At 41.1% G+C, this 23,628-nt stretch overlaps 1 protein-coding gene across 4 annotated transcripts in view; it reads right to left on the bottom strand.

The window, feature by feature from the left end:
* The window catches only part of sh3gl2a (SH3 domain containing GRB2 like 2a, endophilin A1), a 37,387-nt gene that overhangs the window by 4,535 nt on the left and 9,224 nt on the right, over nt 1–23,628 (bottom strand). For 2 of the 4 annotated variants that reach the window (XM_005726889.1, XM_005726890.1), the window contains exons 2-9: nt 4,518–4,586; nt 3,993–4,065; nt 3,547–3,690; nt 3,060–3,193; nt 2,805–2,963; nt 2,401–2,504; nt 2,162–2,277; nt 521–535 (exon numbers count right to left, since the gene is read on the bottom strand). In XM_005726889.1, coding sequence (XP_005726946.1) covers nt 521–535; nt 2,162–2,277; nt 2,401–2,504; nt 2,805–2,963; nt 3,060–3,193; nt 3,547–3,690; nt 3,993–4,065; nt 4,518–4,586 — 814 coding nt within the window. The remainder of the gene's footprint in view (nt 1–520; nt 536–2,161; nt 2,278–2,400; nt 2,505–2,804; nt 2,964–3,059; nt 3,194–3,546; nt 3,691–3,992; nt 4,066–4,517; nt 4,587–23,628) is intronic. The other 2 variants (XM_005726891.1, XM_005726892.1) reach the window with 1 other exon arrangement.

Raw genomic sequence — 23,628 nt, 5'->3', positions numbered from 1 at the left:
GAAAAAACATGCAAGTATGAAACCCTAAAACTGTGTCCATCTTTTATCTACAGGCTATGAGAGAAGCAGACAGACAAAGAAAGAGTGGGGGAAATAAAATAAGTCAGAAAATTCACAAAAGAACGAAACAGACACAGCAAATGCTCGTCTGTCGATGCGGTTCTTTAAGTCATTGTTGAGAAATCTTTGTTAGGCAAGTGGACGGCACGTGATTTTCTGCTGTTTGTTTCATCCACTTAAAACTGACAAGTTTCTCTCACACAAAAAAATATTAATTAAAAACAAAAGATGTATAACAAAGCAAAAAAAGAAGAAGAGATACTGTGGTATCTCTCCTGGATTCACTGTTGTCTCACCTGGAGACCTTGCTGCAGAGACGGAAAAGGGAAACAACATAAGGAAGGGGTGCAGGAAATAAGAAGTAGTAGTTCTGAGTTTCCAGTGTAAATGAAGACGGGTGATGATGAACTGATGATCACACAAAGGTAGAAAAAAAAAGCACAAGTTTAACCTGGCTCACCTGGAGACCTCGAACCTACAAGAATTAAAAAAAAAAATCATAATGGGAAAGAGAAGAGTGCAGAGTTGGATTCATTGGTTCTCATTTGTTGATGAATATTCTGATCAGTTCATGTTAAAAACTGTAAATAATCAGTAGGGGAAAAGATAAAATTAGGAAACCAAAAGATGCACTGTAAATTCTCAAATATATTTCACTTCCTTTATTGGCTGCTGCCATTTAAAAACAAAAAAAATATCATATTGTTGTTCTGCTGTTTGAACTGCTGGTTTAAATAGTTACAAAATATGGAACTGTTTGTGTATTGTGCATATTTTCTTTTATCTTGATAGCAGATCTACTCCATTTTTCATGCGTTCTTTGATGTTGTTACTGTGCCTCTTTGCTGTTAAAAGCAGAATCCTGCGTATATTATATTTCATAGTAAATAGCTTAAATGGGAGCGATGAAGATGTATTCTTTTCCGGGAGCCTTTTATTGTGAAATATATCGAGCAGAGCGTTACTGCAAGCAGGTCATAAAGTCAAGCTCTGCCCACAATCCAAGAACAGTTCCTGTCTGACTTATCAATTTCATAATTCTTGACACTGATGTCTGGTTTGATCTGTACCCTGGGGATGAAGGCCTGCTGTTGCTCTCCCTCCTTTGAATTTCCATGTATGCGCACGAAAGGGCAGAGACATTTGCTCTCCACACACCCCAGGCTTTTTTACACACATGCATGTGAAAGGGCAGGTGGGTGCCAATATAGAGCGATGCTGCCAAGTACATTTAAGGGTCTACAATCAGACCTGACTGCAGCAAAAAGAACGTTTGCACAGGACTCTGTGCAGAGATACAGTGCAGACATACTGCTTCCATAGGAATTAGGAGGATAAGTAGCAGTCAGATGCTAATCAAATGTCCTTCCTTAACCGATCGTCACCAAGTGGGACCACCACCACTATAAAAGCAGAAGTTCTGGCAGTTTGCTGATCTGGAGCATTTGGGTGTTTGTTAACACAATGCCACAATCTTTCCAGGAGTGGACATCCCAGAGAATTCATGCCGATGCTCAGAGAAACTGCAAAAATCCCAAGAGCTACATCTCAGACTCTGCAGGCCCCAAAACTGAACAACTGAAGACTGGACTAAAGTCTGGCTTGCTTGTAAGGGTTTCCAGAAGAAAGGAAAAAAATAGCGGCATAGTGTTGCAATGGCCCAGTCCAGACCTGAACCTGACTGAAATGCTGTTGTTGGACTTTCAGAGAGCTGTGAATAAAGGTGGGTTGATGATGTATATAGTTTTTTGCTTATGATGCTGCAGTCCTGTGAAACTCTGTTTTCCACATGATTGTAAGTGGCCTAAAATTTGAACAAAGTCAAATATTCATCAGCGAAAGGTATGAGTAAGGTTTTATCAGTTAATCTGTTACATCTGTGTTAGTGTTGTTTTTTATTTGAGAATTTACAGTGAAAATGAAAAACGGAGAAAGGTTAAATGAAGGGAAAAAAATAATTTTTAAAAGTAGCCCAGAAACTATCCTTGAAGACAAAATTAGACTCACGAGATTCTCAAAATTGAGATGAAAGTATACATATAGTACAAGGACTAGTTTCTGGGCATCTTCCTGAACAGTAAGTTTGTATTCTAGTTCTCACCTGGAGAGCGAGCACTGTGGACACCTCCATTTTGGCTCAAATTGATGGAGAAGTCCATAGATGTGCGCGGTTTTGGGACAAACTCTTTCCTTGGTTTGGTGGAAGTATCCTTTATCCTAGAAAAAGCCAAATAATCCCTCAGAGATTCTGTTTCTCTGGCTTTGCTGCATCACTAAATAACACTTCAAACATGTAAATCATGAGAAGACCCAGCGGGAAAGTGAAATGTCAGTACTGACCGTTCATCGATCTTACTGGTCAGCTGTGTGAGGATCTCGGCAGCTCGGGTGTGATACTCCACCTGAGCGTGAACCAATGCAGCCAGCTGGCTCACCTGTTCAATCTGTTGATGCACAGAGAAGAAGCACAAGATCTGCTACACATCCATACAACAGGCTTTCTACTTTAAACCTTTATCACCAAAGTTTCATACAAATCCAATGAACTTATTTTGTATTTTTGACTGTGAAACTCATCTTTCAGGAATCTTTTTATATTTTTCTTTAGGCCAAAACGATTGAGGACTTAATGTGAAGCCCACCAGGTAAAATCTAAAATCTAACCGGGATTCACTCTCAGACATGTTCAGAGGTTCACATATGTCATGTGTGCTGATGAATTTTGGGAAGTGCATAGTGCTTACATCACTCTCCAACAGGTGGAACATGCTCTGCTCAGCGACCTCCTTGGAATCATCGAATTTCTCAAGCGCTTGTTTGAGTTCGTCATCCGTCAATTTGCCCTGACGTTTCTTTTTATAATCAAAGTCTAGACGTCGACCTTCCAGTTTCTTCAGGTGGTGCTGAAATGAGAAAAACCAGACAGGTGATATGAATTCCCGACCCAGAGATGATTTTCATTAGTCCCCCACCCCCACCATGCCGCAGTGTCAGAGTACCTGGATCTCCCTGAGATCTTTGTCGTGAAGGTTCTGCAGAGGATCCACAAAGTTCTGCTTCACCTCCATGTCCAGAGCATCCTTAACCTCTCCAAGCTCACGCATGGCTTCTCCAACATCAATCAGCGCAAGACCTACAAAAACAACACACATTTTGTATTTAGTCGCCACATAACATGTGAACACGCGTTTTGATTTCAGTGTATGATGCAGAAAAATGTGGGGATTTTAAGTGTAACTCTCTCATTAGAGCCTACAGCAGATTTTCAAAACAGGTGCTTCTCTTTGAAAAACATCTTAATGTTCAGTCATGAAAAAAGGCACTCTGCTGTGGATCTTGGCTGGAAAACAGACTCATACATTTTTCATGATATTTCTTTCCTGCGTACTTGAAGGAATAAAATCGTTCTGCTTTGTTCTTGCAGAGTCTGTAAGAAAAGTGTTTGTCAGACTTTCTGTGACCAGCTTTTAATGTGCTGCAGCTCACCAAAGTTTGACTCCTCTCCGAGCTCCCTGCCAAACTTCTGCATGGCCTCTCCTAGGATGACCTCAGTCTGGGTATAGCCCGGCCCCTTCTCTTGGCCTCGGATGCGTGACATGGAGTTCATCATGCTCATCTTTGCTCTTGTGGCTAAAGAGACAGAAAACTAATGAAATCCAATGCTTCTGGGATTCACGTTTGAAGGAATTAAATCTGCAGTCATGATCCACAAGCCTAAAATGTAATTAAAATGGCTAAAATGAGTTTATTGTTTACAGGAAGTTTAATTTGCAGATTAATGTTGCAAAATACAAGAAGAAATTAAGGCTAATAAGCATTTTGGATTAACCATTAGTGAATGAAATAACACTGGAAAAGTGGTAACACAGGTAAAGGTCAGCCAGCAACACCAAACACCAATCCTGAAGTTTGTGGGATAACCATCATGTTACCTGGGTTAGGCTGCAGATACTCAGTGGTCTTTGTGATGATGTCCATCACCGCTCGAGCTGTGGTGTCCACCCTCTGCACACCACAACGTGGAAGGAGATACACAAGGCAAAGAAAGAAATTACAGGTAAGAAATGACAAGCTGCAACAACATTATTACACGAGGATATCAGATAGCTCACATCGCAAACAAGTACTAACACACATCCATGCTCTGCTCATAGGTGTAACATGGAGCTGTAAAGTGGGTGCAACATCCCAAAGGTATTAGACCTTTTCAAGCACACTTCTCTTGCAGCTTTTTAGTTTAAATTCAGCGTTGGTGCAAATATGTGTGAAACATGTCTCCACAACTTTAGAGTTTTTACAGTAACGTCAGCGCACGAAAACGAAATCAGTGGATTCTTGACCAACGTTCTCTTTAAATGGTCCATGTTAGTCCAACAAAGTTTTGATAATAAGTGCAATAATTTCTGGAAATTATTGAACAACAAGGTGATAATGTGAACGTGTGAGTGCAGTCGTGCCTTTTCCATTTCAGTGAAGTCAACATCAAGCTTTGTTCCTTCTGCTCCTCCGACCTTCTCGCTCACTCTCTGCAAAACAAACAAACCAAAAAAAAAAAAAAAAAAAGAATTATCAGGCCGGCAAATCATGAAAAGGTGAAATGCTGCAAGTGCAAGAGGTCGAAGAAATTTCTGTGATTCTCAGTGATGACGTTAAATAACTGAATCTGAACAATATGAAAAAAGCCCTGAGCAAAGTACAGGCACAGATAATAAAAGGTTTCTCATAAGTGCAAGCTTAAAATGAAGATTCATCATTTTATTTTGTTTTTATTTTGACTCTGATTAATAATTGAGATTGCACTCTTATTGCTAATATGAGACAATGACAAAAGAGGAAAATTTGTCCGCAGTGGGTGACACGGTCGTCCCTTTTTCATCTTGTTCTGCATCTGTTTCAGTAGATGACTTCGTTCTGCCACTCTCAGCAGCTGGAGCATCCTGTATGTGGATATAAGCTCTTCAAACATTTTGATTTCTTTGCTAGCCCATGCTAAACAGATCCAGCCCTCTGACCCTCCTCAGGTGGAAATGACACGAAATCTAAACACAAGTTGTCACCCTGAAGACATAAAACAGGGTGTCAACGATGAGTGCAATATCAGTCTCAGTGATCATCAGTGAAATTAATCTGGTATTCCAGAGACTGCTGCCAAACAGCAATATAACTTGCAGCAAGATACAATGCATTTATTCCTGATATTTCAAGGTGCAAAGTGTTCTTCATGAAAAAAAAGAAGAAGCAAATTAGCTAAATTTGAGGGAAAACATCTTTTGGGTTATATCGGAGTCCCTCAGGTAAACTCATACCCGTGGATAGTTTAGAGCATGTAAAAGCCTTCAAGTCTGATTAGAATAAAAAGGCTTTTGGTTAGCTCCTGCTTTTAAAGTTCAGGTTTAGTGTTGACGAAATTCACCATCATGTCTCATTATGTCTGCTGATAGAGATAAAATAAGTACGGGTGCCCAACAAGCTGCAAGCGTTTGCATTTATAGCCTCAGACATGGCACGAGGTATAAATACAGAAATAACTCCCGTCCCCTCGCTCTAACATTTCCAGCTCTGCCACCATCGGGACCGATCTGTGATGCGTCCGGGCGCCTTGAGGGGGCAGCAGTCTGACACAACGAGGCCAGACACAGCCCTCAGAGGATGGACTGAGGGAGGAAAAATGCTTTCAGGGAATGTCGTGATGCGTGACTGAAGAAATCATGAAAGCTAAGGTCAGTCGATGAAATCTTTCCTTGAGCGGGAATAACGCTGTACCCCACCGCGCTTGCGTATCCTGTGCTGATCACATCTTTAGTGATGTGGACTGCGAGGAGCTGAATTATCTCTTATTATGCGAGCAAAAGTGAGACGTGTTTTTCCCTGCTGGTGGTGGGGGGTGATGCAGAGGGATGATCTGTGACAGAGAGAGCCGGCAGGTTTATAAGGCTAAGCCTGTGGCAGCAGTTTATGCAGTGTAAGACTTTCTGAAGATTGGTGCTTTATGAGTCATCGTAGCAAAGTCTTTTATGATCTCACTAGTGAAAGAGCTCAATATTCTGACAGCTACATACACACACAGACACATATGAAATCCAGCAGCCAGATACATTTCCTGTCATTAATTTTCCCTCAGCATGAAATTCTCCTTCAGCTGGTGACAGGTACCTGCCCATGCCTGGCTTATCAGGTGTGTGTAACTTCCTGTTCTTAATCACGCAACAAATTCTTTCTCCTGCCAGACCTCAGGATCAAAGACTGAAAGGGATCAGGAACAAAACAATCCAATAAAATGGATGAGTGTGTTTTTCAAATGTGGGGAAAAAAAGAAGCTGGAGTAATTTATATGTGGTTTGTGCATTCGCTCATGAGTCACAGCTGTAGTGGCACTGCTGCTGATCAAACAGGCCGGCTAATTACATCCTGAACTACTTTACACCTGGGGTGTTATATATAGGCAAGTGCATGTGATTGCTGTGCGTTCCCAGATGCACGAATGCAGCGAGCTGACCGATTACAAAAGGAAAACAAAGACAGGCCGTGTTTTATGTAGAATTATTTAAAAAAATACGAGCCCACATCTACATGTGCTTGACTCTGAGCACATGCTGACGTGTCTCAGCTGATAAAACTGACAAAGATTGGGACAAAATCAAAGAGTTTTCGTTTTCATTTTTAATCAAGATCTAGTTGGTGTGTCAGCTCAAAATAATTAGCACAGAATAACAGCTGTGCATAATGGTCCAGTCACAGGTTTGGTGCCTCTACAGGATTTTGCCCATTATTCTTTCACCACAGAGAGAATTAGATGATTATTACTCTTCCCATCCGCCCCAGGTTTGGCATGAGCGAGGAAAGTTTTGCTGGGTTTTCCATAATCTTGCATTTACAGGCTGAAATGTCTCTTTCGCGTTTCTCACCTGCTGTCTACAGAACTGACGCTCGATTTTTCACTACAATGCGGAGGGTGTTATTATGAACTGTAGCAAAACACTGCAAATTGTGGGAGGTTAAGCAGAAAGCAGTATTCTGTTTAACACTCAGGATTCATACACAAGCAAAGTATACATGCTCTCTTACACAACTGCTTTTCTGGATGCGGATGTGACCCATAAAGCTTAATAATGTACACAACTACAAGGAATGACTTGCAATGTAGAAGAGCCTTGTCACATTAAATATAAAACCTATATAATTCATTCACTTCAATTTGTTCCCATCAATTCAACATGAAAACTGTTATTTGTGTTGGTGTTAAAGAAAGAAATGTGCAGTGTCCTTTAAAAATCCCTTTAACCAGATCATCACCTGTAAAATTACGTGAGAATTTAAACACTATTTGCCCATCAGGACAGAACAAGCCTTGTGACTTTGGGTGGGGCAAACTAGATGTAATTTCAGCCCTATGTAATTTTCTCCCTATGAACCTGCATGTATCCAATAACTATTGACTTATTTGACTTAAAGATTAAGGGAGGCTAGAAAGTAAGAGCCAACAGAAATGGATGAATAACAACAAAGTGAAGCAGCGTCTGGGGATCTGCATGAGAAACTGACGGAATAAGAATGAGCTCTTGGTGGCTGTTTTGAGTAAGTGGAGCAGCGTTGCTGTGCTTGCTGCTGCCCAGCACAGCATTGGCTGCTGTCAGTGTACGATGAATCCCCCCCAGACACTTTGAAAGTGGAGAGCAAAGTCAGTCACTATTGTGCTTTGATGGCTGCAAGACGAGGAGACGGCACTTAAGTGCATTGATGGAGGGAAGATGTGCGCAAGCTTTCCCTCATGTTAGAGACTATATATAGAAAGTCACAGCCAGTCACGAGACAGGGAGTGAAGATTGATCCAGCTACTCCCAGTGACTTATTACACATTAAGTAAATGTGTCGCATGCCAACGACCTCACCTAATGGTCAGGAAACCGACAATCTAAAACCTCCCCTGGGTAAACGGCGATGTCACTTTCTTTTTATCCCTCCAATCAGTCACTCATCCAACAACCAACCCTACGCTTTTCCTCCACCCATCACTGTCTCTCAGCCCTCCTACTCTTCTCTTCCACCCCCCCTGCAGGGAAAGGAGACACCAAGGGGAACTGAGCAGCAGTGGTGGCAGTGTGACGTGACCCATTCACAGAACTGTAAAATGCACGGTTGGCTGCTGGGTAATAACAGTAGTGTCGTAGTAGGTGACACGCAACCTGTGACGTCAGAGAGACGCAGTGCTGATTTACGCAAGCACACGGACACGAGGCTGCTTTGTGGTCCCAACAGATGGCGAAGCAAAGCACAGATACAGTTTCCACTGCATATCTTTTGCCAGGTTTTTTTTGTTTTACCACACTGCAGAGCCTTATTCTATAGACTACTTCAAATTTAAATAAATATATAAATATACTGTACTGTGTGATAATTTTTGCCTTGACCCTGATTGAAAAGAATCTATTAATATGCAAACAATGTTTCTTTTTCAACAATATGAGACACAAGCCGCCTCCAGCTTCAATGAAAAGTCATTTCTCAGTCTGCGTTTACTGTCTACATAGCACGTGATTAAGCTTCACATAGGACCATAAACATGTTTTAAAACATGACCTGAGATCCTGCTCATATATACACTCATTCAACTTCAAGATACAAGATGAGACCCAAAGACCTTGTGATTAGACCTAGAGACCTATTGGTGACCCCCTAGCGTGCCTGGTTGCTAGGGAAAAATGGGTATTACCTAATCAGTTGGTGAGATTGCAAAGAGGCTGCCGCACCAGAAACCTCCTTGTGTTTGCTTTGGTTTCCAGCAAATTTCTACACTTGCCAGTAGTTTGCATGGAAGATGCTGACTCGCTTTTTACTCTCCGAGCTGCAGTGAAACTTGATAAAGTGTGACACAATCTGGAAACGGGGGGAGTTTAATTAAAAAATAAATGTTGTACTTTTAGAAATGCGCTGGTTGCAGCAGTAATAAACAACTTTCTGTGAGTCTTTTTTCCTTGCCAACTACTGGAGACTGTGGCAACCTGCTAGTGACCAAAGCAATCATAAGGAGGTTTTTCTGGGCAGCACTGTATCCAGTCAACTTCACACTAGCAGCTGCCAGTAACCACTCACCAACTGGTCACAGAATAAACACTTCTCCTTAGCAACTGGTGGTTAACAGGGGCACTGACCAGGAGCTTTAGCCAGCAACCTCCAGGAACCACTCGCACCCAGCTGAGGAATACTCATTTCCCCCCCATGATTGGTCTCCGGGCCTTTATGACTAAGGCCCTACGTATTTTTAACAGGTGATGGTAAAAACAAAGAAATAGATCTACCACAATTATCAATAAATTTCTTCCTGTTGCTTAAAAAATGGCAGTTTAGTTAAACAGTATAATAAACATCAGAATGATCAAACAAATGGAAAGGAGGTAAAATTTATGAAGACTCTCCAGTCGTGTCTGGCACAGTCTCAACACATTAACAAAATCATAATTACTATGCTAGCATGAATATGCTACATAAATTCGCTAACAAGCAGTAAAAAGTCCGTTTTGGTTTTTCAGGGCAGAACTGACACGGCCTTGCAGTAATCACTCCAATAATTTCTTTTTGAGAGATTAAAATTATGACCCGATGATGCTCCAAAGGTCATTTGAACCTTACGACCTTTCACTTTGAACAGAAGATTTCTTTCTCATGGTGGTGTAGAGCAAAGATCAACGGATCAAAGTTACTAGGATTAATCTTCTAGGGACTATCTGTCTGTACAAAATGTTATCCGCTCCATAATAGTTGGATTATTTAAAATTGGTGGAGTGACATCACAAAAGCAGCAGACCACACAGAACAAGAGGTAAAATAAAAAACCGACTCCAACCAGAAAAAAAGCTGCTCCCCCTCCATTTCTTTTTCCCCTTGCTGCCATCCACACAATGCAAATCAGACTAGATTAAATATGCTAAATAGGGAGAGAAAAGTAGCCCAGAGGTCTTGCCAAAGGCTCTTCTTCCCCTGTCTCAAGATCCGTTACGTCACCGCTACGGTCAGACAGCATGTCCTGACACGCTCCCATATGGATGTTTTAACAGTGCGTCTACGTTCTTAGAGACATTTTGGTGGAAATAACAGGATTTAGTAAAGTAAAACCGAGCATGATGATGTAACGGGTCACCTTACTCATGAGATCGATTCAGTTGTCAGGTTGTAGATTTTACTCTGATGAAAAGTAATTAAGCAAATCCAATCATCGGGACCCACCGTCTCAAGCTCTTTCTTTTGCTTTTGCATTTATGTGTTTTAAATTATGTTCATGCTAATCATCATTTTTACCAAATTACTTTCTTTTTGAAGTGGGATGTCTGTTTTTCATGCTGCAAGACAAGATCCGCAGCTAAGATTGTGACAAGTCTTTTTGCACAAGCTAACCTGCCCTGTCAGTTAAGGTGAAATTTAAATTGAAGAAGATACGGATTTTAAAAGAAAAGGCAGGGATACGAGTGATATTGTCAGATGAGGAGGATTTTCTAGACAGACAGGGGCAATGACTTCACTTCACATCAGCAGTAAAAACATATTTAAAACCCTGCTCAGGTTTAAACGGAATTTATTCCAGTCACTGAAATATGAAATCTTAAAAGCTTCAGCTCAAAATCTTACATTCTACAATGTCTGTGTTTCAAACCGATTGTTTCAGTTCCTTTAGGCTCAAATCCAAGTGAGTTTCTGCCCTTTTCAGGAGCCAATTTCACAGATGCACCACCCCCTGAACTTTTTAAGACATTACCAGACAGAGCTGTATGTGAGGATACAAATGTCAGTTTGATTGGGCGTAAAGTGGACTTTACCCTCCCAGCTTCTTAAGTTCAAACTAACGGCCTTCTAGCAGTCACAGCGAGTGATCATATGTCTTTCCACCTGCACACTCTACCCATGTGTCACCTTTCACCTAACTAGAGTATTTCCAGAGATGAGAATGGATTCATCATGGAAAAACTGCTGTTAGCTTACAGATCATAAGAGGCAGCTCCTCTGATCGGCTGCTTTGATCTACAATCAAGCTAATGATTATGTTAGCCACATTAGCCATGCAATGCACTAACACTCACAATTATTTATGCCTTTTCTTTCTTGTGGGGACACTACCAAATAAATAAACAAATAAGTAACAAGTAATAAGTAATAAGTAACATATTGGTTCTTCAGTTGCTATCTTATATCTTAAGTTTTCTCCTGCAGCTGTTATAAGGTGCCCGGGGTCACTATTCTGTGGTATTTGCAAGTGGTAGCTTATGAGATTTGTCATTATGGAGATTTTACATTGAATGTATTGCAGTAGCCTATACTGCAGAGCATTTGCCATCAGAGGAAAGCATGTACTGAAGAAATTGGTAGATAAGCTCAGTGAGCTGTGAAATACGGCAACTGAATGGAACAAACTGGTATTCTGCTCATAAACATTCTCTGTTTCCCACGTTATTCTATGCCCGCACGCACTTTATCTAACTTACTCTGTGAGTAAGGCCAATTTAGGCCTTACTCACAGAGGCCTTTTGAAATGTTTTGCTTGCAGCAAAGATGCAGTTTTTCTTATAAGGTGAACGTTCTATTTCTACTTTACGTCGCACTCTTTCCACTACAGCGCGAGGATTAGCTGGTGAGCGTTTGTTATATTCAGTCACAAGGAGGTCTTGCCAGCGATTGGTGGTTGCCAGGAGTTTGCCAACCGGTCTGTAGGCTTATGTGACTTTAAAATCCTTAATTAACCTAACTTGCACGTCTGGACTGTGGGAGGAAGCCAGAGTAGCTGGAGGAAAGGACATGCCAGCTCCACAGAGAAATGTCAAAACAAAACCTGGAGATTCACATGTTTGCGCTATTGGGCAACAATGCCAATGCCAATCGCTGTGATGACAGCAACCCCCCACCCAAAAAACAGTAAACTAGTAAAAAATAAAAATGTCTTGCATCCGTTTCAAAACACTAGTTTTAGAAATAACTATACAAATGTGCTGATATTCCCCTGTTGCAGGTATCATCGGCTCCTCCAGTATGGAAGAAGGTTGGGGTGTAGCAGATACCCAGTATGTCACCAATTTTAGCAGTGCTAGCACCGTCCGCCTTCTCTCCTGGCAGGTTAACGTCCTCTAGTGTAACACAATCTGGAAAGCAGCTACTTTTAATGACAAATTATATCACATTACTTTATGCAAACTCTGACTTGTAAGACGAGTGCTGGTAGGATGTATGTTTTCTATCTTTTCAGCTAAACAAGCACAAGTGTTTCTCCCACACAGGCTCTCACTGGGCTTGGCTACCTGACCGGTGGCTTCAGCTTGGCTTTTAGTGAAGGATATGAGAGTTGTATTGATCCTGCAGTCAAGCTTGCAGCAAGAACCACAGCGCCTTTCTCCTGACTTTAAAAGGTTTTATTCAACACCGTTGCCAGAATAAAACCTTTACCAGGTGCTGAATCTCACATTTATATATTTATTTGCCAACAATGATTCACCAGCAGGCCGTCACTGCTTGCTTTTTGATTAAGAGACCTGCCCACAGGGATTACTAAAAACCCAGTAGGCAAATACAACAGGAGACTTTAAAGAGCAGGCTTTCACACCTGTGTAGGACAGGCTCAGTTAATACTCTTAAAAGGCTGCAATGAAACTGAGCTGACGCTGACACAGAAAGTGTCTGCTGTTGCTTTTAAAAGGAAGTCCAGGATTAGATTACTTCGCTAACTGCAGAGCACACTGTGATCAATTCTATATCATCATAGCTGCACCGGCGCAAACAGTCAGGCTGTTATTTTCATATTTCTACACATGCATTTGTGTTTTTATGATTCACAGTTTGGAAATCTGCTTCTGAGGTGGTTCAGCTTATTATATCAAAATATTACCATTAAGAAAAGTGCAGTTTAATACAGAAGACATTTAAAAACAAGTCAGTAGTCTTTTGTATTTATTTTATCTTCTACCTTTCACTGGAAATAAACATGGCTTTTTTTGTTGTCTGCATGCTAAATACAAAGTTTTATATTAGTAAAGTATCTCAGTTAAGCACGTCAAGTGATTGCATGTGCTAAATGCTAGCAGGGACACTGTTACTGATGCTATGTTTCATATTTCAGTTATGTTTGTCAGCATGCTAATATTTACAAAGTGCCACTGAACCGAAAGCGCCACTGAGGCAGGAATGAATGTTACCTGATATCAGGTCTAAATGAAACAAACCAATAAATAGATTTAACATGGCTTACACAGCTCTATGACTGCATGTACGTTTTCTTTTTTACATGCCTGTTAAAATTAAGTGCACCCTAAGATTCAGTAGCGTTTGGAAACAGGTTTAGCATCAATTACTTGAACCAGTTATTTTCTGTATGACTTCATCACTCTGTCGTGGCTTCAGATCATTGTAGTTTGCAGATATTTGTTCATGCACAGCTCTGTTAAGGTCCTGACAGTATTTCAGTCAGGTTGGGATCTGGACTTGCTGTGCATGACCCCGTTTGGGCCAAGCTTTAGCTTTTGGACAGATGGCTTCATTTAATTGAGGCCATGTAATTACAAGAGTCCCAGGTACCATTGCCCAAATCATCACCCCAATTCCACAGTGTTTGACAGTTGATACAGTATAAGATGTTTGTGATGTTTGTTTGTTTTTGGTTTTCACCATTGTGTTTTATGGCCAAACATCTCCACTCATCTGTCTAGAATACATTGTTCCAGAAATCTTGTGATCTGTTCAAATGTAACTTTCCAAAGCCAAGTTTGTTGCCATGAAGGAGGCTTTCTCCTGGCAACCCATCCAAAATACTTGTACTGTCATGAAAATTGTCGGTTCAATTTCTGAAAGAGACAAAATTCCTTATGGGGCATCTGGAGTAAGAGACCTTCCAAAATCAAACATGCAGAGATACCTACTGTCTCAGTGGAGTCATGGAGTTAACATTTAATTAGTGGCCAACTGAGGCCTGTAAAATCTGAGATGCAGCTCTTCTGGGTTTTTTTTGTTTTTTTTTTAGTTTCTGACCATTTCACAATCTCACCTTGAGGATAATTACCTGGGAATGACCACTTCTAGGAAGAATGCAATATTGTATTAACAAGCACCCAACAAGCAAACTGCCAAAACTTCTGCTTTGATAGAGGTGGTCACACTTGCTGGTGATCACTTAATCAAGTAAATTTGATTATTAGCAACTGGCTGACACTACTTACCCTCTTAATTGTTCACAGGACTGAGTAGATTCTGTGAAAACTCCTTTTCAAATGATTTCATGTATGGATACGATTACACAGAAACCCATGGGATAGATGGAGGTTTTTAATGCTGACATCCCATAAGCCTTGCAGAGATCATGGTTTAATATAAAAAGATATAAATTTAGATTTGATTTAAATGACCTATAGGTTCTCTTTGTCCATGATGCAGATCTACATTTGTACCTGCTTGTTAGACTAAATGAAGTGCATCCATCCTCCTGTCCTCTTCATACTTGTATATTCAGTATTAAAACAGTGCTGTTAGCATTAGCATTAGTCACATGGCACATAATGTGAGGCACACAAGGAGCGTGCTGCTGATGCCACTCTCCTTCCCGCTGCCTCCCATGCCTCCCCCCCTCCTTTCCTGCTCACTATTCTAATCCAGGCTGGGCACACGGAGGCCCCTGCTTTAAATACACCCAGGGTGGAAGAGGGAGATTAAAAATGACAAGAGTGATTAGTGAAGCCATTAGCAGGACAGCCCCTGCTGCTGGACAATAACAGGACGATCTCACACTTCCTGTCAGAATTAAAACATCCCTCCCCTCCTGATCCAGTTACCTGCCGCCGAGCTGTCCTTTTCCCACCATAGTGGGAGACATTTTTACAGAGTAAAAACAACACAGTCATCACACGACTTATTTTGTGTGTACAAAGGTTAAATTGGTACATTTATCACCTTTTTTCCCTCGTCCGTTACCTCCTTTTATGTTGTGAAAAACAGCACTGAGGTAAGGCTATGTTCAGGTCAGCTGAGAATACGACAGTGAACTGTCAAATCTTCACAAAATATTAAAAAGAAAAATGTTTTTAAAAAACTACATAAAAATGCCCAGGAGGTTTTTCTTTTTTTCTCTCACGTCCTTTTCTCTCTCGTGTTCTGCTTTTTCTCTCACCTCTAAATACCCTCAAGGCCTCAATGTTCTCATCGTCTTGCAACTCGTGCAACACCACGCTCCGAGTTTGGGCTCTGACTCACCAATTTGTCTGAATTCACCTTAACTGAAATCCGCAGTACGCTGCTAAACTTTGACCTCAGCTGACCAGGATCTCTAAGGACATAACACCAGGAAGCTGTGAGTGCGTAATGTCGCCCAATTTAGTAGACCTGTGCTGTCGTGGAATCAAGGAAAATCCCTCCGTTATTCTTAAATCGCAGTACTCAGAAACGACGTGTGGGTGGGCTAGCTGTTCCAGACACAGCCGTTTTAGGATGATAGTAATCCTGCTAAACATCAAGGACCTTGTGAGGTATTAGTGGGGACAAAATTCAGCAATACTGTTGGTTCTAATGATGACTACAATCTCACTCAACCTACCGGGACACAAAAGCAGGGCTCATGAGGCCTTTTTTAATAGCTGTAAGACACCAAGTGTAGACTAACACCCAGATACGACAGGGTGCCAGCTATATCTCTCTCCAAAACTGCCAGCAGCAGTCCATAGGTCCGCCATGTTGCTTCACTAACCTCCATCCTTTCTAAGAGTGTGGCCCATGGCTATTATAATCTGATTTGTAAGCTTCTGCGTGGCACTTATGTAACAGCAGGGATGAGTCTGTAGCTGGGGAGATAGCTGTGCACACAACCTTCCATGTATTGCTCAGTAACTGGGGGAAGAGAGGGAGGAAAGAGAAGAGGGATGGGTGGCGGTGGGGGGTAGTGATGGTGGGTGAGAACCAGCTGGCTCTGTGTGTCTGTGTGGTGAAAACGTGCCAGAGTTTGCAAGCAGTGGGACTCGTGATGATGACGACATGACAACGGCGGAGGATGAGCAACTGCACACGCGACAAAATTTGTCATACTGAAAGTTATTTATAGTAACGAGTTATTCTCGGGCTATTATATTAGAAATGTGCCGTTTTATTTTTGCAAATTACAGCAGTTATGCTGATGAGCATATTTCAGGCAAGGCAGGCCCAGTGACGCAGGAGAGTAATCCTTCATCTGTTAAAAATATGACTGATTCGGTCATAAAGTATGAAATTCTCAGTAGGTCTGCCTTGGATGCAGATGAACGTGTGAAAAACTCACCATGTTCCTCTTCTATCCACTCAGTGCACTTTTGACTCAGTTGTTAATTTCACCTGTTTAATGAAGTCTTTTTGTCAGTCACTCACTGTTTAAACCTAAAAGAAAAATATTTACTAAATGTACAGAAAGGGCCCTGAAAACTGCCCACTGCACTTTTACATATTTAATTGGAGATTATGTATCAGAATTTCAGGAGCAGGACCACGCCTCCAAACACGCTCCTTCCGGCTGTCATCTATATAGGTTCCCTCAGTTCTGCAAGCTGATCATTCTCGTTTACGTGGCCCACCCTCCCTCCCTCCTTGTTCTCCATTCTTTAACTTCTTCACTTCTATTTAGTACACGGGGATCTGCCAGGCCTGGGAGCCGTCGCCAGTTCCCTTCGAGGCCTTCCCCAAACCGCAGCTCAATTCATGTCAAAGCTTTCACTTTTACCTACTAAAATGCTGTCAAATCTTAAATGAGAACGTGGGCCCAGCTAGTGAATCTACACTTCAGAGCTGCTGCTGCTGGATTGGGTCAGAATGTAATGTTTGTTGGTTGTAATGTTTTTTTTTTTAGCCTGTAGAACGACTGAAAGTCAGTATGGGGCAATTTGCCAGTATTAGTTGGCACAACAGACCCCAAAATAAAGGAAACAGGACTTCTGTTCGTTCTAGTTGGTTAAGACGTTTCATCTCTCATCCAAGAGGCTTCTTCAGTTAAGCTGATGGAGAGTCCCCACCTCTGGTGGAGTTGTCCCCTTGGAGGGGGTCTTGAAAGCCCAGCTGTAATCATTTAAGTTGTTAATAGTCAGTTGAGGCAAGGTGTGAATTAAGGCATATGTCGTTACTGAGGCGAAGTTGTGACTCCTCTGAGAAACATTGCCTGCCATCATATGCGTTATAAGGTCACATGAGTCAAGGTGTGTGTGAGGGTTGAAATGCCTGGGAGGAGCTCTCAAGGCTGAGATACAGATGGCTGATAATTGGTGCTGTAGGCCCTCCTTCACTCCTCTCTCAACCCACCTTTACTCACATGATTTCAGGGTGGATCAACAACTCTGAGGACCCCCCCAAACTGGACAATCCCACTGGGGTCCATTGGCTTTTAGAAGTGACGAAACCTCCTGGATGAAAGCTGAAACGTCTTCATGAACCAAAAAGAAAAAGTGCATCTGTCGTTATTTCAAACGCTGACGACTGAGAACCTCAACCGATAGATAAGCTCAATGATTAAACTGAATCATTCAATTGTCCATTTGTTTCACTTGATTCATTCAGCCTGTTAATGTTTAAAGATTTCTTGCAGGAAGAGTGTTTTGAGAGGCCAGTTCTACTAAAGTGCTTGTCAGATGGTCGATTAGCTTCTTTGTAAGAAGACATTTACAATTATCCTGTTTTTAAATCACTCATTGTGTTTGATGGGCAGTTTTTACTGAACAACAATAAACACCTTTTGACTAACTATATAGCTGAACAGCATGTCTTACAGAATAATTCTGAATGAGCGTAAATGGACCCTTTTTCTGTCCTTATCATTCAGTATTAAGGTAATCTAGTCGACACAAAGGCTTCTGTGGCGGCTGAGATGGCCAAGTTGGTTTCACAACAACAACAAAAAAGCAAAGAGCAATCGGTTTAGCAAAGACGTATAGGAGAAGATTACTGAGGGGGCTCTTCACTGGGGTTGTGGTTTATGGCTTTTGGAGCATCCTTAAAGGTCTGTTTTAATATGTCATTAGCTTGTTATTTAGAAAACAAACCATTAGCTTAATTAACATGCTTAATATATGAATGGTTCCTCAAGATTGCTTGCAGTTGCTAGGATAAAACTGAGGCTGTGGCACAAAAAAACCTCCTTGTGATTGCTTTGGTCGCTAACAGATTGTATGGGAGACGTCATACTATCTGCAAATGTGTTAACTGCTAGCTGAATGCTAGTAAAACGTGCAACACAAACAGTAAACTAAGAATGTCCTCCTTCAAAGTAAAGGTCGTACCCATTTGCTGCAGCTAACACATTTCGAAAGGAGCTAGCTTTATTTTGAGGGCAGGCGGTCTCTGTCACTACTGCTCAGCGAGTAGTTGGCGAGTGTTTGCAGACAAGACTGTGGCAATCTGCTAGTGACCAAAGCAATTCCAAGAAGGTTTTTGATGTGACACTATATACCTCTTTGCAACCAGTTTCACCAAGATACCTCTAGCAACCCCCAGCAACCACTTGCCAAATGGTCAGGGATTACACACCGTTCCCTAGCAACCAGCGGTTGCCAGTGGGGTGGGGGTCTCACTGAGTGGTCTCTAAGCCTGTGTAACTGGGGCCTTAATCAGCAAACAGGTAAGATTGTAGAGGCATTCCTTTTTATTTATCACCAACAGACACTGAGGAACATGACCCTAAAAAAACATTTTACATCTTCAGATAGAGTGACTCACCCTTTATTTAAACACACGCCCTGCATAATATGCAAATACAAATTTAATGGCACATCGCAGCATGTCGGTGTTCTGTTTCGCTGTACTTGATTGCCAGACCGCAATTTCCATTTCACGTTCGCTTGTCTGTCGGTAGAGATAATGACAGAGCTTTGAGGACTTGACTTTTTCTAAAACATAAGCAAACAGAAAGGCACCTTCTGTGTGTGCAATAGATTCACAGTGATATAATTTTTCTGTTTACACAGCAGTGCTGCGAGTTATATCTGTGTGGGTGTAATGATGGTGCTGTCTAGGAAGTGGACGCTGAATATCCGTATTAATGATCGTTATTAAAGCGCTCATTTGCAACCTGCTGTGTGCAGTGTGCCGTGTGCGTGGGCACGCATCTGTAATCCACACTTCTGTGACCACATCAATTATCCTGCTTGTGAGTATAAAGTTCCGCTTGACTGTCAGTTTACTAAACACAAAGAAGAAGAAGTCGTCTCAACAACTAGACTTATCAGTGCCATGTATGAACTATAGTAACTACGACTGCTGCTCAAGTTGTGATGTCAGTTTGAATAACATAACATAACATCCGAGAAGATAGCAAGTGTCGGAATATGAAACAGATGGAATATTAGACACTCACAGGCCACTTTGTTAGGTACACCTGCTTGTTGATGCAAATATCTACTCACCAATCACACTGCAGCAAGTGACTCTGAATCTGCCGTGGTTGTTGGTGTCAGACGGGCTGGTCTGAGTATTTCAGAAACTGCTCATCTGTACTGACACTTCCCTGAACAACCATCTCCAGTGTTTGCAGAGAATGGTCTGACAAAAAGAAAATATCCAGCAACACAAACTCAAATAACCACGTTATTTAGAATATCTCTGAAGGAACAAAATGTCAAGCAAGCAGAAGACCACACCAGGTGGCACTCCTGTCAGAGCTAAGAGCAGGAAACCAAGGAACTGAGGAGTGTTTCCAGCACCTTCTTGAATCTGTGTCATTAATTATTAAGGCAGTTGAGGCAAAAGGAGTTCAAAGTGGTACAAGGAAGGTGTGCCTAATAAAGTGGCTGGTGAGTAGTGTCATCCAGGTATATTAAGAACCCATCATTCCCTATGAGAACATGTGATCCAGCTGACTTGTAGATTTTGGCGGTCGGAGTTGTTAAAACCAGTGAAAGAGACACAGCAGCCATTTTGTGTGTCTTCTGATTTCTTTGTGTTGTGTGTGTGTTATCGTTCGTCTCAGAGGAAACAGTTCCGCGTCAGGAACGATGAATCTGGCTCGTCTGCTGAGAAAATGTTTGACCTTGTACCAAAAATCAGCCTCACACATATATACGCAGTCATGCACTCAATGGCCTGGATCTTTATTCTTCATTTAAAAAGTAAGCAAACTCCTCACTGCCCTCCACGCTATCAGTCACTGACAGAGAGCAGTCCTCCCACAGAAAACATGACCATTAACAATGAGGCTCAGTGCAAAACAACAGTACTGTTTGTACCGTTTCTGTAAGGATTAATCAATTAATCAGACAATCTCGAGAGAACAGCTTTGATAAAAGGCGGATATTTATTTTAAAAAAATACCAAAGGTTTCACACAATCACAGCCTCTCAAATATAAGGATTCATGTATGTGATGATAAAGAGAATAAAGCATGTTCAGGGTTTTGGCTGCTGGTTGGAATAAACAAATAATTAAAAGATCATCAAGTCTCAATCACAGGGTGATTAATGATTATGAATAAACGATGATATCACACAACACCGGAGACATTGCCACTTTTTAAGTAAAGATGAAATATTGCAGGAAAAAGAAAAAAGCAGAAATATTGGCTTATTAATCGGCCTTGTGGTGTCACAGAGTGTATTATCATTACTCTTCAATTTTAATAGTGTGTCAGTATAATTAATTAGCTCGATGATATGACTCCAGGTCTTATCTGTTTACATAAGACAAAAGGAAGTGATGCCATAGATTGCTGTAGCTACATGGTGTTTGGGACTTCTGTATTTTCTGATTAATATAAAAGAAAATACTTCCTGGCAGCACTATAGATGAACTATACACAGAGTTTGAGTTCTGTTAAAAATCTACTATAATTACCATCTGAATGCATTGCATTGTAATGCAGCATAACAGAAAGCTGCAACAGAATCAAGCAGAGCTCTGTGTGTGACAGTGTGACAGGTGAGGACATGTTACAGAGGTGATGACGATGATAAGAAAAGCAGGAGAACAAATAGGTGGAAACAAGTGTGTCTGAGTGTGTGTGCTGTGACAGTGTCCGCTGAAAAACGCTATTAATGAAAAGAACTTCCTGCCATGTTTCTTCTACTTCTGCTTCTTCTTCTTCTTTAAAAAAACAACAAAAAAAACCCAACAACATCATATTGGAGTCATGAAACCCAGTTGATTAACTTTGCTGATGAGGCTACCATCAAGCTAAACCATGATTTAGGAGCAGCGTTGGGTAAAAACAAGCAGTGATGCATTTATGCCAATATCCAAAAAACCCTCAAAATAAACAAATAAAGAAAGAAAGAAACAAACCCGATTCCTTCTCCGAGACACAAATTTTCAATCTCACTGCAGAAATAACTCACAAATTACACGATGTCATCAATCCGTACCTAATAAAAGCTGAGGAAATTGAAAAGCCTCGCCAGTCCGACGTTTTGTATATTTGATATTGACTGTCTGCTATTCAAGGCTGGTCTGGTTTGATTAGATTTCCTGCCCAAAAAGGAGGTCATGACAGGAGAGAAGAGAAAAACAGAAATGCAATGAAACCCAGAACAACGAGGACTTCTGCTTCACCTTCACATTTATGTAAAAGCAACTGAATTCTGACGACCATAAAATATAGCAAAACATATAAAAACATCTCAAGATGAAAGGATAAGTATAGAATAATTTTCTGGTCGTCGTCCTATTTTAACATAATTAGTTATTTTTATTTCAGATTTCTGCCAAGTGGGAATTTGAGACTGTTTTGTTAGTGACAGCTGATTAAAATCAGCATTGAGAAAATAAACAGGAAGGATGCTGCAGGCACGTAAATTCAAAGATTTAAAAATGGATACTGACATAAACAGCATGCAATGACATGCTAAAAACTCCTCGTTGAAGGTCATTACGCACTCAGTCGCCAGTTTATTAAGCTCGCTTCAGTAAAACTGCAGCCTTTCAGAACAATTTTGAAGGTTTAGTTTTTGTTCAAGCTTAAAAGGCAGGAGGTGGTCTGCAGTTCCTGTTTGTGCTCATGCAAACTCAGCAGGTTAAATCAATAATTTATGAGGTGATGCTCAGAACTGCACATCCTTTGAGGTTTTGAGTGTTGAGGCTAATTTTTCTATTTGTGTTCCACTGCAGCAAAAGATACCTAAAAAAAAAAAAAGCTGCAACTTAATTTTGCTACTTTTTTTTGCATTTGGTGACTGACTGAAAGTACTTGCACCTTCAACTTCTGGGTGACGACATCAGGTCACAAGGCGATTGCACTGGTCACCTGGTGGGAGGCTGAATGTTCAGTACTACATCATATTGTGTTGTAAACTATTAAATGCACTTAGGATTGATTAAAACTGAAGTGTTCCCCACATTACGATTCTTCTAGAACTGCCATACCTTCTTGACTCGCTTCCTGCAAAATGCACATGATCATCATCCTGTAATAATTTATTTAAATGTTTTCGGCAAACACCTTGTTTCATGACTGCAGAGACACACAAGTCTACAGCCTCTTTCTGATTAAAAGGCCATCTTATATTGGCTTTTAATTCAAGGTGCCTCATCTACAGCTTTGTCTGTGGGTGGTGTTTGCCATATTGAGTCTGAGCATCAGAAAAATAACAATTTACCGCCAAGCCTGCGGCACATTTTTATAAATCTAGAAGGTGATGAAGAGGATTGTTTATACAGCGCATTGAGCCAAATAAATAATTACCCCACCGCACAGCAAAGAATAACATGAAGGCAATTATAGGACATTATAGTGAATGTTTAATTAGAATGATTTATTACTAATAAAATGAACATTTTGAGGCCATATTTATAATAGGATTATAGTAAAACAGATGTTTTATCTCTATTCTCACATCATTTGTAATAATCTTAACATATAGCTTGATAAATTAAAAAAAAAAGGTTGTTAATCATGTAGGGCATCAGCACTTAAATTGCTAAATGAATCCACAAAAAATAAACCCCCAAAACAGCCTGATGGCAGAGTCGTGAACCTCTGTCACATGGTCTATTTTGCGGTCTTGTCCGGCACATGCTGCACGTTTCGCAGATTACCGTGCAGCGCCCTGATTTTGGCTCGCACACAGCTCAAATATGATGCAAAGTCACTGTGCTCCGATTAATCTGAGCATAATCCCTGACAAGCCATTCGGTCTTACCCCCACAGCTGGTGCGAGGCTGTTGTCTGGGCACGAGGCGAGTGAGTGTTTTTTGTGTGTCCACGTCTAGGATGGAAACATGCATTTTCTGTTTGGGGGAGGGGGTGGGGGATGCTGAGGTTGTTGGTGTTGTTTTAAAGAAACAAACAAATAAAAAACAGAAGGACCCCACCTTGTCACGTCCTGACATACGCCCCTCTCAAAACACCCGGAGAGCTGCTTTATCAGACATGTAAGTACAATAAAGCGTGTTCTGTTCCCGATCCTCATTACTGCCCCTTCATAAGCCAAATTAGGCATTAAACTGGGGACACAAAGCGCTGCCTCCTCGTCAGCTCTGTTCCCAGCATCCTCCACTTCTCTCCATTTAACTCCATTACTTCCTCCTCTCATCTCTTCCTGCTCTCTCTTCACAAAATAACCCACTTTTCCTAGATTTTTTTTATTTTTCAATTGCTTTCACACACACACACAC

Source organism: Pundamilia nyererei, unplaced genomic scaffold (genome assembly GCF_000239375.1).
Source record: "Pundamilia nyererei isolate P.nyererei 1_Seehausen unplaced genomic scaffold, PunNye1.0 scaffold00022, whole genome shotgun sequence".
Classification (NCBI taxonomy): domain Eukaryota; kingdom Metazoa; phylum Chordata; class Actinopteri; order Cichliformes; family Cichlidae; genus Pundamilia; species Pundamilia nyererei.
Note: the sequence above shows the minus strand (reverse complement) of the source record. Positions and strands in the feature narration are given on the sequence as shown.